This window comes from Bison bison, unplaced genomic scaffold (assembly GCF_000754665.1).
Source record: "Bison bison bison isolate TAMUID 2011002044 unplaced genomic scaffold, Bison_UMD1.0 scf7180017864341, whole genome shotgun sequence".
Taxonomy (NCBI): Eukaryota; Metazoa; Chordata; class Mammalia; order Artiodactyla; family Bovidae; genus Bison; species Bison bison.
This window is the reverse complement of record NW_011494913.1, coordinates 5,397,973-5,414,867: the sequence shown is the minus strand read 5'-3', so window position 1 is coordinate 5,414,867 and position 16,895 is coordinate 5,397,973. Positions and strand designations below refer to the sequence as shown.

Here is a 16,895-nt window from a genome sequence, read left to right as displayed (position 1 = left end):
TAGTCCCATGAGTTGGCTTAAAGTTACACCTATCCCTCTCAACTTATCGTGGGGAGGAGCAAGCAAGTTACAGAGAACAGGGAGGCTGGCTGCTCTGTGAAGCCGTGGATCCCAAGGGTACTCTCTCTAAGCCTCATGGCAGCACGCAACATTTGCACACTCACTTCTCTCTGTTCTGTTGATGGGTGGTGGTGCTGGCACACGGACCTGGCCCGGCTAACACTGACCCCGGCCCATTCCCCACTTCCCCTCCGATGCTCCAGGGAGGCACCTGACTTCCTCAGGATCTTGGCGTGCTTCCGTAGCTGGGCCAGCAGCAGACCCAGGAGCCCCGAGTCCCGGAAAATGTCAGTGAAGAGCGGGTCGCCACCAGCAATCCTGAGGACACTCTGCAGGGCCACGAGGGTACACAGTGACTCCGGGCTCTCCTGGATCAGGCGCTGCACCTTCCGCAGGATCTCGTGGGGCACATAATGCAGCTCGAACACCAGGGCCTCCAGCATCTGGAAGAAGTGCCTCTGCACCAGGGTCGGCTTCAGGGGCACGATCTCCACGAACTGCGAGATGGGCTGCAGGGTCCACTCCAGGAGGAAGAAGTTGCGGGGGTTCCAGGTCCACATGGTCCTGATGGACGACAGGACTTTGGTGCAGATGATGGGGTCGCTGACTTTGTGGAAAACATTCTGCAGGACTTGAAAGGCCTGAAGATTCTTCACAGTCACCCCTGAAGATGCAAAAAGGAATCATCCTGCAAGCCATTTTTCTTGACTATGCCTAAAAATATGTGGTTAAATTATCAGGAGGATGTGCCATTTAAAGTTTCTACTTTCTAATTCCTGTAGTAAATATCTATCAGAAGTCCAGAGAAGCCATCTGCCTAGGCTATGAGTAAGGTTAGAGCTGCATTGTCCAAGACGTGCTGGCTGATTAAGCATTGAAACGTGGCTACTGTGAATCCAGGCGTGCCATGAGTTAAAAATACACGCCAGATTTCTAAGACATAGCACAAAGAAATGAACACGATGAAAAAAATCATTAACGGTTATTTGTATGATCACATTTTTGATGGTAATATTTTGGCTATATAGAGTTAAATAAAATATATTATGAAAAATAATGTAACCTGTTTCTTCTTAATTTTAAAAATTTTGTAATTAGAACATTTAAAATTATGTAATGTGGCTCACATTATATTTCCACTGGCAGCACGGGGCTGGAGGACTGGTTTCAATTAGTTAAAATCAAATGATGCTAAAGATTACTAAGCAAAGTCAGTTTCATTTCTAGACAAGTTATTAAATAAAAAGACCATCTGAACCCATCCCCCCTTTTCTCTCCAGATAGGTGAAGCCTCATTCTATCCTGCCCTTGAGACACATCCTCACAGAACTCTCTACTTCCAGCTCTCCCTGCCTCAGACACTCAAAATGTTTCTGAAACTCCTCTCTAGTCCACACACTGCCCTGTGTGTCTGCTGGAGTCACATCCAGTGGCTTTTCCTACACTGGCCTCACAGCTTTTCACCCTCCACTTCATCCCCCTCCTTCCTTCCTGGCCCACCCATCCTTTGCCTTGAGACCTCTCTTGAATGAGACTCTCTGTGCAGTTTCCTGACTGACCCAGGCAGAGCTAAACCCCACCCTTCATGTAACTGTTCTTATTTATCAGCCAGTTACTGAGTAGATTATAGCTCGGGGTTTATGTAGAGCATCGGAATGTATAGCTCGGTCTCTGTAGAGCATCTTTAAGGCACAGACACCTGGCCTGTTGACAGTGGTTTCCAGCATGGTGCAGAGTGGCTGCTGGACAGAAGCATCAGTACATGTTGATTGAATTCATCAGTCAATCAATCAATCAATATATCATAGAACTAAGGGGGCACTGACTCTGAGCCTGGGTTGCTATTTCAGGGCCATCAGCCCCTGTTAGACAAGCAGATGTCACCGAGGAAGTCACGTCAGAGGTGAGAGTGGAAACCACAGACTGACTGTCTCCATTATTTGAGCAAACATTTCCTCTAAGTCTCACCCAGGGCATTTGGAAAAATGTGTAAGGGAGAGATTCTCAGTACATAGGTAATCCCCCAAAGGCATGACAGAATCAGGCCCTACTGGGTCACTGACAGCTGCCACAGGTTTGTTTCTGCATGGAGAAGCAGGAAATGGCCGGCACCGCCTTGTCAGGGCACAAGGCACCCAGAGACAGCCAGACCCACCGGAAGCCTCCTGATGGAACTTGAAGCCTTCAAGCTGCGGGTAAGTGATGCTGTCGAACACTTTCAGCTCTGACCTCCCACAGGTTGTCAGCCACACCACCAGCCCGAGGAGCTCCTCCAGGTGGGGGTCAGCCTCGCTCTGGGTCAGTCCGTCGTACCTGTGGGGACAGACGAGACCAGCTCCCTGGATGTCTTGGACAGAACAGCCAGGTTTGCTCAAGGTGCTGGTCACAGAGAGGCAGAGGCAATGAAGATCACAGTGCTCGGCAGGACCCCAAAGATCTCCACCAGTTTAGCACCGAAAGGCATGGCAGGGGGGTGGCGGGTGGATAAAAGTCACTGTAAGCATCAGCCCTAGATCTAAGGACTTGCAGAGATAGAATACAGAGAAACCTGTATTTCAGGTATCTGAAATATCTCTGTATACAGAGGAACCTCTGAGCAGAGCCACAGCAACTGCTCACAGGAGAGCTGCTTTCCATGGAAGGACCCCCAAAATGTACGGGCCTCAGGCACCAACAGGTCAGAGCAACCCCAAAATGAGAGATTTGATATTTCAGAAGAGCAACAATACAAACAGCATGGGAAATAATTGGACTTTATTAGATTTCTTCATGCTTATTTCAAGGGTGGGTATTTCTTTCGTTTTCAGCTACTTATGTGTGGTGGGCTGCCTTGCTCTTCTCATGGAGAATGGTCTCTTAAGTTTCATTGTCATGTCAAGAGTAAAAGTACTGGCAGTGTGACTTCCATTAAGGCAAAAAGGAAAACAAATGAGCCGATATGGGTCCTTTCTGACATTCCCTGGACAGTTTATTTTCCCTCCTGCCTTCCACAAGAAGTCTGGGGAAAACCAACCAGCCATTTAACCAAAGAGATATTGAGGAATTGCTATGACAGAGACGTCCATGGTAGCAGTCACCAGTCAGTGATGGTCCAAACTCATGTAAAACATGGCATTCTCATAGATACATTCCTTGGGCTTCCCTGGTGGCTCAGACAGTAAAGAATCCACCTGCAATGCGGGAGACCTGGGTTCCATCCCTGGATTGGTAAGATCCCCTGGAGAAAGGAATGGCAACCCACTCCAGTATTCTTGCCTGGGAAATTCCCTGGACAGCTACAGTGAGCTATAGTCCATGGGATCACAAAGAGTCAGACACGACTGAGTCTAAGATTAAGTCTGAGTCTGACAGACTAAACACATGGAGATGTTCATTCTGTGTGTGCCTTTGGAGGAAGGTCCTCTGGATGTTGTCATCTAATCCCATTCCCTTGGGATTTCAGTCCCCTTATCCGGGTCCTCCCTCTAAACTAAAAGCCTGACTCTGTAGCAAAATCTGTGAAGCACAGTGATAATCTGCACCCTACAGATGAGCAACGCTGCTCATAGTCAGAGTGAAGCCAAGGGAATTTTTGTGGCTTTGCCCTTATCGAGCTTCCCCATAACCAGTGGGAGAGTTCAGGCCATCAGCAAGTTTCTTTCACTTCCATCCCTTGGTTTATCCAATCCCTGAACCCAACTTGAAGATGACATAGCAATTAAGAGTGGAGGAAATTAGTCCAGAGTTTGCTGAGTCACATCTTTGTGTGGTTCCCACGGATGAATAATTTGAGAAAAACAGTAAGGGAAAGGCCCTCTGAGACAGAGAATGGAAGGAAGCCAGTACAGGAACATTATCAAGCAAGAGCAGTTGGACCTTAGTCCTCCTGGGGACTCTGGAAGGCAAAGTACAGCTATCCCACCCAAGGGGCAACTTTGCCGGGTGCATATCAATCAGCTTCTACCAGTCATTGGTAGAGGGCTAGTCCTGGGGTTTGCTGACCTGTGGGCACTTCCAGCCCCACAGCATACAGGCAGAGCTCGTCACAGCCATCCTAGAAAGCCTTCCAACAGAGGGTGTGGACTCTGACAGGAGACTGTCAGACTAGCAGGCAAGCTGGCAGGATACGCCACCAAATGGACTCGGTAAAGCTGTTATTGAGCTCGCCCATTGGTTTCCTAAAGAAGTTAACTTCAAACTCAGCTGCACATTGAATTACTTTCACAGTAAAGTCTCTCTGGACACGATCTATGGAGATTTGTATTTCAGAAGACATTCTGAGAAGCCTCAATATCTTTCTCCAGAGCACCATATATGATTCTGAGGACCTCAGCCTCCGCTGTTTCTTTCCCACCAAGCGCAGCCACTTACCGAAGTAACACTTTGAGCAGCAGAGGGTAGCCCTCCCCGGTCTCAAACTCCAGGAACAGAGCTGAGGAGATGGGATAGGAGTCCTTCACAAAGCCCAAGACGAGGCTCACTACCTCGCTCACCTCAGGAGCGGGGAGGGTGTCAACAAGCCTGGAGAGGTTCTGGAGGGAGATCTTGATGCAATCCATGGCTGTAGGAGGAAACACACCCACGCTGAGCTCAGAGACAATAGGTTTGCTGCAGTGGTCATTCCCTCCCCACCTGATTTTAAATTGCATGTCAAGATGTGAATAAGAATTCTTCTAAAATGCTTCTGTTGACTCTTGGATCAAGAAGAAGCTGCCTTTCTGAGAAGTGTCATCCTGAGAGCCACGCTCTGGGGCCCAGATGGAGAGTAAGTTAAAAAGGAAGAGGATGAAAATCTCTTAGCCCTCTGCCCCTAATTCCCAGCATGCAGAGGAATCCAGGTCCATTAGATAACAAAAGGCAAGACACAAGACCTGAGCGTCACAGGAGACCTTAAGGAAGCAATGCTGTGCAGAAATTAGCTTGATGAAAAGTGCAGGGAAGGATACATGAACACGCGGGAAGATGAAGGGCAAAAAGAAGGCGTGTTTCAGCTACTAAAGAATCCAGAGGGTTGGAGCCTGGAAGCGTGCTCCACAAGGCAGAGGACGGAAGACGGTCCAGCTGGTGTGTGGCCTGCTATGGAACGCACCGTTTACCCCAGAGCTGTGAGAGGCCAGGGGAAGAATTGAGTCAGCAGAAAGATGCCATTGGGTTTGCATTTTGATGGATCACTGTTTTTAGGGCTCTTTTGTTAGGAGAAGCCTCTTCTGAATGCCAGGAAAGCCACGCCAGTGTTCAGGAAAAGTGTCTCTCAAAATTTGAGATAAGGCATGTTCAGTCCCTCACCTGTGAGCCAAGGACATGCTCCCAGGACTGCATGCTGGGCAGGGAAGCACTGAGAGTCACCGGCTTGGCAGGGAGACACCAGCCTAGTGCTCACTTCCTGACCTTCTCCTCAGCCTACAGGCCCATGGAATATACTCATTCCCCTGCAGGGGCCCTGGGCACAGGACTCTAGGTGACTACATCTCCATAACATGGCTTTTTTTTTTTTTTTCCGGTGAGAATAATGACCACAGTGAGAGACCCCTGACACCAAGGCAGGCAGCTTTTCTCAGGGGTCTCTGACTCTAGCCTGTGAAGGGTGCCTGTTGCTGAGCACCTCAGGCCTGGCTCAGCCTTACACTATTACTGCTGAACCATAGCTTCATCGGGAAATTTCAGTCATGAAACGGGATGAAACGGGATGATGTTTTATCCCAGGGCTCGGTTACAGTGAGAGGGGGGACTTGCATGTGCCCAGCTCTCACCCCCGACACCCTCTATTATAAGGGGTCCCAGAAAGAAGACAAGTCATGGGACAAGTGCTTGTGGACAAGCAGGTCACAGTGGCAGGCTCAGATCCCTCGGAGTTAACCCAAGAGATGGACGGCTGTGTTCCTAAGAGGCACTTCAGCTGGTGAAGCTGAACAACGGTGCTGCGAAGGTCCGCTGAAGACTTTTGTCAGAACCTACTCATCCACGTTATCCTTGCAGAGCCTCCCTCCCTGCCCCACGGTGGGCCAGCATCTCAAAGGAGGCCAATACATTTTCCCAAGATTCTGCAGGCCACAGAGGTGTCTGTGCTTCCCAGCATTACCCGCGTCCTTGGGAGACAGACGATGCTAAGGGAAGTCCTGGGACAGCTAGAATTGATTCCCTCAGGATACAACCTTTGATCACAGCCACGTAATGATGCTGGGATGCTGACCAATGGGGCACCCACTGCCAGGTACTATCTGAGGGCTTCAAATATGCCAACTCATTAATGCATCCCAGCAATCCAGTGAGATCAGCGGGGTTGTTATCTCCACTTTACAGACAAAGGAGCTTGAGCACACAGGCAGTAAAGTGCTCAAGGCCACTCAGCTAGGGGGACAGGGCCGGAGCCCACAGCCTGGCTGTCCGACCTCAGAACCGAAGTCCTTAACTCTTATACACACTGTCCAGAGCAGAGCCTAAGGCGCCGGAATTGGCATCTCGGGTTTAATATGTGACTCTCTTTTTCACTAGCTGGGGAGCCTTGGCAAATTCTTCTATCGCGCTCAATCATCTGCTTCCTCACTACAAAATGGCATTAATCATCAATATCTAGCTCAAAAAATTAGATAATATATGAATGAGCTCAGCATAGCATGTGTTTGACAGTATGTGTAGTAAGTTGCCCTTTCCCTCTCCCTTCCAACAGATCATCAAAATGAAGAGTAAAAGCCCCGTCACGAGTGGGCCCAAGTAACACAGGGTCACCCACCAGGCATAACTGGACATCAGTGAAAACCCTGTTTGTTCATCTCTTTTTGGATCCCTGGAATCTATGCTGATGCTGCCAGGGCATCCCGGGGTCTTATTCTAGAAAGTGTGCCCACAGACCATCCCTGGTCTCCCAGGGTCATACCCTGCAGGTATTGGATGACGCCGACGTTCTGGGCCTTGGAGATGGTCTTCAGCACACAGAAGGTGGGCTCCTTCCAAAAGCAGCAGCTGTGCTCTCGAAGACATGTCGTGGCAATCATGAGAGACTGGAGTTCATTTCCTGAGAGAAGTCCCTCCAGACTCTGAGCCTCTCCGCAAATGTTGAGCAACATCTGAGGGGAAAAAATACAAAGTCTCTGGTTAGGAAGCCTCCTTCCTATAATGAATTTGTTCCTTACTTTTCCTTGTCTCAGCAGGAGAGAGAGAATTGTGGATGATCACCCTCTGCCTGAGACTGGTAAGGTCAACAGCCACCCATAAAAAGGTGGCAGGGCTAAAATGTGGACTCCTAACCCAGTACAAGCAGTGGTTATCCTTTCCATGTCAGAATAACACAAGAGTGTTTGACTCAGAGAGGTGTCTTATTACACAGACATGCAGAAAACGCCACCTGTGATTAAAATACAGAATTAACGGTGCTATTTAAAAAGAGAGCTGTGTTCCTGGATCCCTGGCTGGCACTCAACCTCTACTTCTCTGTAAAATTACGAGCGCTATCCTGTAACCTCCTAGCTGGACTTCTTGCCCCCATCCATCCCATGTTCCTATGGTTACCTCCTGAAAACCTACTGTGCACGGGCATGGAAACCAAACGCTCTAACATGGCTCAGGGTTCCGCATGGCCCAGCCCTGCCTCTTCCCTCATGTTACCCTGTGCACTCTCCTTTTGGCTCTTGGTGGTCTTGTGGGGACCCTCCTCCACTTTGGCGAATACAGAAAGCTCTTTCTGCCCAAATCCTTGAGCCCCTTTTTGCACAGTGATGGTCTCAGCTGGATAGTCATGGAACTGGAGACAGCCCCCCTTTTCTGGTCTCCCCTGAAGATGGCCGGTGATTGTGGCCATGCGACCCTTCACCTGGCCAGCTGTTTCTTCTCCTCTCCTGTCTCCTCCCCCTTCACATCTCCATCCCAACCTTCAGCTCCCTGGTTCAATGCCATTTCCTCAGAAGTGTCTCCATTTGTGCTCAACCGTAAGTCAGGTCCCCTGGCTCTCATTTCCAAGCACATCTCTCAGTTTTCCATCAGAGCATTTAAAAAACTGGACGCTGCTCCTTTATCCATGCGATTGTTCTCCCCAGTTGGCTTCTCCATCTCTCTGTTATCTCTATGAGAGGGTGTGGGTCTAGTATAGAGATGCACCCAAGAGGAGCTCTGTACATTTTTGTGGAATGAAATAAGGAAACTCTGAAGAACCTTGAGGTGGTATCGCTGTGGCTCACATTCTGTCCATACATAGAGAGGACCACTGAAGACAGGGCTGCATTAATTCCCTGCAGAGCGCGTGGAAACCACACAATAAAGACTTGTTTAAGTACCCAGTACTGTGTCCTGACCACCACTTAAAATATGATTTATATGTGGGCAAATGAGGCCTACATTTCTAACAAGTGAAGCTTAGGGGACAGCCCTGCATAAGTGGAATCTGGCAGAACTCGTGAGATACCCACAGGTAACGAGGATTCTGGCTTGAGCATTGGTCTAAGATGGGCGCAGGTGTGAACACGCATGTTCAGTGGCCAGCTGCACTGGCGGTTCCCAAATGGTCCTGTGTACCTGCTCCGTGTGATACCCTGGCCAAGGCGCAAAGAGAAGGAAGGCAGACAGTACCCCGCCTCCACTGGAGAGGCCAGAGGAGTTTTCTGGAGAACACAGCACTCCAGAAGCTGAGAAAGCAGAACTTGTCAGTAAAGGGGTAGGGGAGAGAGGTGAGAAGTTATGTGAAAAGTCTCTGCCAGTTAGAAAGGACAGGAAAGACGGGCAGTGACAGGAGCACACCGCACGTGACAGTGGCCTGAGATGGTCCGAGAGGAGAGATGGAGGTGACCCCACAGAGCGCTTAAATGCAGACTCCGAAGCCAGATCCCCAGGGTTCCAATCCCTGCCCCCACCCATCTCCTCTATGACCCTTACTGTTGTTGAGTCGCTAAGTTATGTCCCACTGTTTTGTGACCCCACGGACCATAGCCCGCCAGGCTCCTCTGACCATGGGATTTCCCGGGCAAGAATACTGGAGTAAACTTCCATTTCTTTCTACAGGGGATCTTCCTGACCCAGGGCTGAACCCATGTCTCCTGCTTGGCAGGTGAATTCTTTACCACTGAGCCACTTGGACTCTGGACTCGTGTTTACTCACCGTACTTTAGATCACGCTGAATGAAGATGACAATACCATTCACATCCTGTGATGAAAGACAGGACTCAGGCAGGTGATGGGTGTAAGGTTAGGGCACAAGGCTGGTATATAGAAAGTTCTTATAGAGTTACACAAAGGGGGCTTAGCGAGTTTGTTCTCAGAGGTGCAGGGGCCAGAGACAGGAGGTTCCAGGTGTCCAGGAGGGTGGGCAGGACCCTAGAACACAGACTGGAGGACAAGAAGTTGGTGCAGCCAAGCAGAGGAGGAGGAGAAGCACACTGTTCTGGAAGAGAACAAGGGCAACACAGAGATACAAGGAGGCGGAGAGAAAACAAGGGCAACACAGAGATACAAGGAGGCGGAGAGAAACTCTGTCTTCCAAATGCACGGGATTCCACAGCCTTTGCAGAGCCTAGGGGTGAAGGGGTGAGCTGGGCCCTCCAGGAGAATAGAGGAGGCTCAGAGCTAGGGGTAGAGAGAGACCAGAGGAGGTTGGAGAAGCAGGTTGGAGGACCAAGAAGCAGCTTGGCCTAGGCCCAGGGAGTCCAGCCCTTCCCCTACTCACCTGCACAAACATCCTCTGAACTTGAACATCACTCTCTAAAAGCTCATCCGTTTCCAGAGGAAAAACAAAGAACAGGTAAAGGCACTGGAGGAGCAGGGCTGGGAGCCCAGATTCAGCAACTCTGCCCAGCGTCTCCTGCAAGGGAAGTTCAGACGTGACCCAGGGCTGCAGAGCACAGCTCCAGACCCAGACCAGAGAGGTCATCCAACTCGTTTCTTTCAGCCACGAACTTGGGGAAGTCACTTCCTCTCTCTGGGCGACACATTCTCAATTAGGAATGGAGACAATTTTAGGGCCAGAGGGACAGCTGTGAAGGTTAAGTTTACATAAAGTGTGTATTATGTGCTAGGTAGATGTATCTTTTACACGATAGATGATAGGAAGGAAAGGAGGGGGGGGCTGCTGCAGAGCAGAAATCAAGGGCATTCCTGGCAATCACACCACTGGTTTTGACAGGTTTCCTCCTGATGAGGGAACTGGAAACTCAGTCAGGAAGAGGTGGCTGAGAACAAGTTCAAGCATCTGAATTAAGGACATGATCAGGGCCCTTTCCATCCCCTTGCTCAGATCCAAGACCTCAGCTTGACCCAAACAGCCCTATCAGTGAGGACCAATAACCCAGAGAGCCACACACCTCAGCAGCCCCAGGACTGCCAGACAGAGGACAAGGAGTCAGAACAGAGGGATCAGCCTGAGTGTGCAGCGTCACAGGGCCTCTCTCCACGGGCTCTGCCTGCAGCCCCACTGTGTCACCGCACTGTAACCTCTGCATGTGTGTGCACATACATGAGTGTGAGAGAGCACGCGTGTGGCTAATATAAAGCACACAATATCCCACCCTATTGACTAAGCTGACAGACACGGTGGGTACGTTAGAAAAGAGAAAGGAAGAATGTACAGTCTGGGCCAGCACCAGGCTGCTGGTGCCTAAAGGTTTTCACTGCAGGTAATGTCTGCCGCCTGTATCGGGCACATGCCCCTGCGTGGCCGCACTCAGGGTGTCTCTCCCTGTGCTCTGAACTGCACCATCTCCCCAGAAAGCCAACTGCTTACTCTCTCACTGCTTTGGAGGCAGACTCCTCCCAGCAGAAAGCAAGGCTTTAGGTTTTTACTGCCCATGCTGAAAACAGGCCTTCCTCAGCGGGTGAAGAGCCCCTACCCTGTGCTCCGGGTCACTGTCCCTGATGTGGTCCAGGTGGTTCACAGAGAGGAAATGTCAGGCAGGTGGTCCTCCCGCTGGTGAGCAACTGTTTGCCATGCTCCTCTCCCGCTTCCTGGTACCATCTCCAAATGCCCGTCAGATGCCCGTGTTCACCACTAGACAGAGGGCAGCCACCACCCCAGCCTGGTTCCCTGCTGCTCCTAGGCTGGGCACCAGGACACTCACAGTGGGCACTCTCACTAGACAGAGGAGCCTCTGGACCTGCCCTGCACAGGACTTTGGGTCCTTTATGCTGATGGCCACAGCTTCTGGGGGCTGCTTCTGAGAGGCCACCCATCATCGGCAGACCACTCAAGGTCCCCGCCTCATGGTGGGATGAACACAGCCAGGATGGGGCCTGGAGGGTAAGAAGGAATAGCGGTCGTTTTCATCTCTGGTGCAGCACAGGGCAGGTGCCTACAGGCCTGGCTCCTTTAGTTCAGCAGGAGGCAGTAAAGAGCAGTGGCTAAAGCATGGAGTCAGACAGGCTGCACGTCACAGGCAAACCTGATTGTCATCACCAGCGCAGCATCACTGCAATCTGATTCCAGGGTCTTGGGAGGATTAACTGCACAATGCATGGCGTGCACCCAGCCCCGCCCTGACACACAGGAAATGTAGTCTACACATCACCCATCACTGATCCTCACACTAACCCTAGAAGGGAAGCACTATTATCTCTAACTTTAAAATTAACAGCACAACAGAGATGCAAAGAAATCAAAGAATGTGTGCAAGGTGGCACACAAGGTGAAAAGGCAGGATGAGACTAGGCAGGATTTCAGACTCTGGAGTCCATGTTCTTTATCCAAGGGGCGTCGAGGGGGAAAAGCTGTAGGTCAGTTTCGTGGAAAGAAAGCACCCTGGAGGAATTCCACTGCCCTGTGCTGGGACACTGGTGAGACGTGCCCAGCCAGGGAGGCGGGGCCAGTGGGGCCTGGAACTTACGGCATCCGTCCCCGTGAGCACATACACCGACTTCAGGAGTAGGTGACCTTCCTGAGGCACGTCCGCATCTCCCTTCCACTGCAGCAGCTTCCCGGCTGCCACCCGTGCTTGCTCTGGCAACAGTGTGGGGAGGAGAGAAAGTGTCACCAGCAGGCCGTGCGGTGGCCAGGTCACCCAGCTTCCCTCCACTTGGGCCCCTCTCTCCCCAAGGTATGCCTTAGCATCCTTACGGAACCTCCGCCTCTTGCACGCCCAACAGTGATGCCTGTATCTACACCAAACATTCCATTCTCTGTCAGCATTAATCTCCTTGGAGGATAGCTTTTATCATGCCTTCATGCCTGTTCAACAGCCATCAATGGCTCCCTATTGCTAAATAATAAGAACAAGCTCCTCAGCAACTGGACTTGCCACAATCCAGTGTCTTCTCCCCACTTCCTATGGCACACAGCCCCTTTTGTCGCAGGGAGTCCTCCATCTACACGATGCTCAAGCTATTCCTTTCCCCTGGCATCTCCTTCTGCTCTCCGCCTCATAGCCCAGGCTCTGGGGGTCCAACTCCATGAAGGAAAGGATGTGAGTCAGGAGACCTATAGCAGGAAATTTGCTTGGCTTTGGTTTTGTGTGCGTGTGTGTGCGCGTGTGTGTGTGCGTGTGTGTGTGTGTGTGTGTGTGTGCGCGTGTTGGGGGGAGCAGCGTCTGTGTGTGTAGGTGTGTATATATATCACACACATACATAGGGTAGGGTCAGTGGTGTGAGTGTGTGTCCCTCCCAAGAGCAGCAAATTTTCCCAAGTTCGCCTTCTCTTCCCTCTTCTGGCCTTTTCCTCTCTTCTCCAGGGTCCTCAGGGTCAGAACCTGGCCTGCTGTACATGTTCAAAGGCTCTGCTCTAACTCCCCTAGAAAGCAGAGGGGCTTCGCCAGAGGCCTGGGAGGGGCCCACAGAGCTGTTTTGCTCTGCATGAGGTCCTCCAGGACAGCTCTTCTCTTACCTGCAGGCTTTCCCACAAGTGCCTTCTGTATTTCTTGGGCAAACTGGTTGGAAACATCTTCAGCCAGCCTTTGAAGACTGGGAAAGCAGATGATCCCCACGGAGTGTTCCCAGGCCTGAAGTGCAACATGCAGGATTCACTCAGTGGTGTCAAAGCTACAAAACTAGGCATCAGAATCACCACCCTGCCAGCCTAAGTCACTTTCTCAGGTTCTCGGAAAGCCGCTGAATCACCCACGCTCCAGCTCCCACTGTCTCCCTACACAAGTGAGATTCTGTGAATTCTTCAACTCATGCTGAGCTCCAAACACACCCAGCTTTGACTCTGGACATCTCCCCTGAGCTCGCACTCCTGAAACACCAAACACGCTGTGCTGAGTCCACTGCCTTCCCCCCAAACCCAGTGTATCTCATCTCAGGGAATGGCCCTACTGAGCACTCACCTGCTCTAGAGGGAAATTCCAAGAGCAATTCTCTAGGTCCCTCCTGCCTCCCCTTCCTCACCATCAATTTCTGGGTCTCACTGATTCTCCTCTTACACTCTTGTCAAACCTCATGCAAATATTTTAGTTTGGTAGTGCAAGTATTTCTTTCAGATAAATTCTAAAAGATAGAATTGTAGATTTAAAAAAGCAGGATTTTCAATTGTTGTTGTTCAGTCGCTCAGTCATGTCCGACTCTTTTCGTGAGACCCCATGGACTGCAACACAGCAGGCTTCCCTGTTGTTCACTGTCTCCTGGAACTTGTTCAAACTCATGTCCATTGAGTCAGTGATACTATCGAATTAAAAGAGTGTTTTTTTTTTTACCATTTTTTTTAGTGATTTGGTACCTATTACTATTAACAACTACTAACTCACTCTCCAGAAAAAGTTCACCAGATTAGCCTCCAAGGGCTCCTTGGAAAAGGGCTGGTTTCTCCCCACCCACACCAATATCGAGCACTGTGGCGCTTTTTCATCTTAAATAAGAAAACTTACAGAAGAAAAAAATATCTCATTTCAGTTGCAATCTTTGGGTAACTAGAGTGGATGAACACTTTTAATGCCTTTTGAATTAGCCTATTATTCTATTGGGTTTTTCATTATTTTCTTATTTATTTTTAAAATCTTTTTATATACAAAAATCATTAACCTTTGGTCTATAACATTATCTCAGTTTTTCTGAATCTGTCATTTCATCTTTAAGTGTGGTATTGCTTGGTAAACTGGACAGAAATCTGAAATTCCCATGAAATGAAATTTCTCAGTCCATTCCTTCACTTTCTGGATTTAGTTCCAAGCTTAGGAAATCCTTTTCCAGTCCAAGTTGTTGCCGTCATTGTTTTTAGTCTCCCGTTTCTTTTAATTTCCTTAAAATCCTCTCTTATCTGTCCCTTTCATCTCTATCCCATCTGGTCTTCTTTTTCCTCAGACTTTCCCTGATTATTGTTTAAAATACTATTTAATAGAAGTCTTACAATTCTGCTGGGGATGCCAGACTCGTCCCAGAATTTCCTCCAGTTTCCAGAGTAATCCTGTTCCTAGGTCTGCTTTGCATGTGAGTCCTTTCCCTTTGTTCTCCCGTGTCGTCCCAGGCTGAGTACAGAGCAGAACGACTATCCTTGGCCCCGAACTTGAGTTCCTGGCAACTCCTGACCCCAGGTTCCCACCAGGGAGGTAAGCTGCTGTGCCCATTCCTGGCAGTGAGTGGCCACTGAAATGCAATTTGCTTCCACTGCTCCCACTCCTTCCCAAAGGCCTGACCAATTTTTTTTTAAGCTGAGATCCTCCTTCTAGAAAGGGTGAGAAAGACATAACATTTCCAAAGGGAAATCATTCTCAGCGTGTTTCCTTGCAACATATACTATGTTTGTTTAAAAGTCGAAACCTTTAAAACTCTTCTTGATGTGAAAAGACACTATATACAAAACGAGGATGCAGACTGCAGGTCGGGAGACAGTATTTGTAATGCATGTAACTGACAGAAGGCTGGTATTTAGACCCCTATAAATTAATTTTTTAAAAGGCTGATTTTTTAAAAACAGGCAAATGAAGCAACACACAACTTATTGAAAGATAAACAGAAAATTACTAATAATCAGGGAAACGCAAACTATAACTGCAAGAAGATATTTTATGCTTTTATGGTTAGCGGAAAGGAAAAATCTGATAATACCAAATGTAGGGAAAGTGAGGAACCATGAACCCCCATACCCTATGCTGGAGAGTTACTTGAAAGAACCTCTTTGAAGAGGCATTTAACATGATTAAATAAAGCTAAGGGGGCACATGTCCAACCACCCAGCAATTCCAGTGCTAGAGAGAAGTCTCTAAGTATATCCCTAAACACGCTGGTGTGTGTGCACAGGTGACATGGACAAGAAATATTTATGCAATGTTATTTTTGATTGGGAAAAATTTAACGTTCATCAATAGGATAATGAATGATTTGTGACAAATTTATATAAGGATAGCACATAGAACTGAAAAAGAAAAAAGAAATAGAGCTGTATCAATACAGATAAATCCCAGAAATAGAATGTTGTGGAAAAAGCAAATTGTGAAAGTATATTACAGTTTGAGTCTACAAAAACTTGTCAGACTATACATAAATTACATGATATTATTACTTATGGTTATAAAAATACACCCATATTATTGTATAATTTACATACAGTTTTATAGGTATCTTAGAATGATACCATAATATAGTTTTACAACTTGCTGTCTCTTTGTATATCATTTCGCACAGGGCATGTTAATTCAGCAGGTTGGGAGTTACCATTGGGAGTGAGCGGAAGGGGAATAAGTCCTTGAATTTATATAAAGGTGGCTTTAGTTTATCTGAAATGCTTTATTTCTTTTATATGGGTGGTGCATGCGTGCATGCTAAGTTGCTTCCGTCATGTCTGACTCTTTGTGACCCTGTGGACTATAGCCCTTCAGGCTCCTCTGTCCATGGGATTCTCCAGGCAAGAATACTGAAGTGGGTTGCCATGCCCTCCTCCAGGAGATTTTCCTGACCCAGGGATCAACCCTGCATCTTACTTCCTGCCTTGACAAGCAGATTCTTTACCACTAGCACCACCTGGGAAGCCCATATGGGTGGTGAGCACCTGGCTATTTATTTTGATTTGAACAAAACTTTGTATCTGAATTAGTTAAAAAAATTTCAGCCCTATAAATGGACATAGTCACACCTTTCCTTTGTAAATAAAATAAAGTAAATAAACAGAATATCAGGACTTTGCTAAAACTACAAAAACAACTAGGTGAATTTCAAGCACTGTAAATAAAATAAAGTAAATACACAGAATATCAGGACTTTGCTAAAACTACAGAAACAACTAGGTGAATTTCAAGCACTGTTGTACATAGTAGGCCTCCAACAAATATTTGATAAATGAACATATGACGATGGGACTCACATTTTGCAGAATAATGGCCAAATGTGTTGCTGGTTTTGTGCCGAATGCTGTGCCAAGCACTGACATGCATTGCTTTCACTAATCCACGTAACATACCTTTGGGATTGGTATTATTATTATTCCCACTTTACAGAAACTGAGGCAGAACCAGACGGTAACCTGAGATAACCAGTTAAGCAGCAGAGTAAAGAGTTGAATTATCTCACGCACACCGAGATAGCACGTGCGTGTCTAAGAAATCTATGGCTACCACCTGGAAACCAGCTATCACCTGGAAAAGTTAATCTCTGGAGAGAAAAGTCAGTCCTCCTGGCTGGGAATTTCAGTGGTAACATTATTTCCTTCTCCAGGACTAAGAACTCTATGATATCTTCCTAACAAATGTCTGTGCCTCCTCCCAGCGCTGGCAAACCCCCGAAAGGCTGATTTGCAGGCAGTTGACTCAGAGGCATCGAGACTGTCTTTGAGCAGTGGGACTCCAGGAGGCACTCCACAATAAAGCTAATTGGGCCACTGTGAGTTGAGCAGTGATTGTACACTCAGCCAGATTCTCCCAAGGCTCACACTCCTTCCGGGGACCATGATGGCTACTTCTGGAGGCCCATGAACTCTTTCAGGCTGCTGGGGTGCTATCTGATGCACAGAGGCAATCATTTA

The 16,895-nt window shown here is 48.4% G+C and overlaps 1 protein-coding gene across 3 annotated transcripts in view; it reads right to left on the bottom strand.

The window, feature by feature from the left end:
• Window positions 1-16,895, bottom strand: part of WDFY4 (WDFY family member 4) — a 252,064-nt gene that overhangs the window by 207,169 nt on the left and 28,000 nt on the right. For all 3 annotated transcript variants that reach the window (XM_010854420.1, XM_010854422.1, XM_010854421.1), the window contains exons 3-9: window positions 12,831-12,945; window positions 11,839-11,951; window positions 9,690-9,824; window positions 6,914-7,103; window positions 4,411-4,600; window positions 2,216-2,373; window positions 272-724 (exon numbers count right to left, since the gene is read on the bottom strand). In XM_010854420.1, the coding sequence (XP_010852722.1) occupies window positions 272-724; window positions 2,216-2,373; window positions 4,411-4,600; window positions 6,914-7,103; window positions 9,690-9,824; window positions 11,839-11,951; window positions 12,831-12,945 (1,354 nt within the window). The remainder of the gene's footprint in view (window positions 1-271; window positions 725-2,215; window positions 2,374-4,410; window positions 4,601-6,913; window positions 7,104-9,689; window positions 9,825-11,838; window positions 11,952-12,830; window positions 12,946-16,895) is intronic.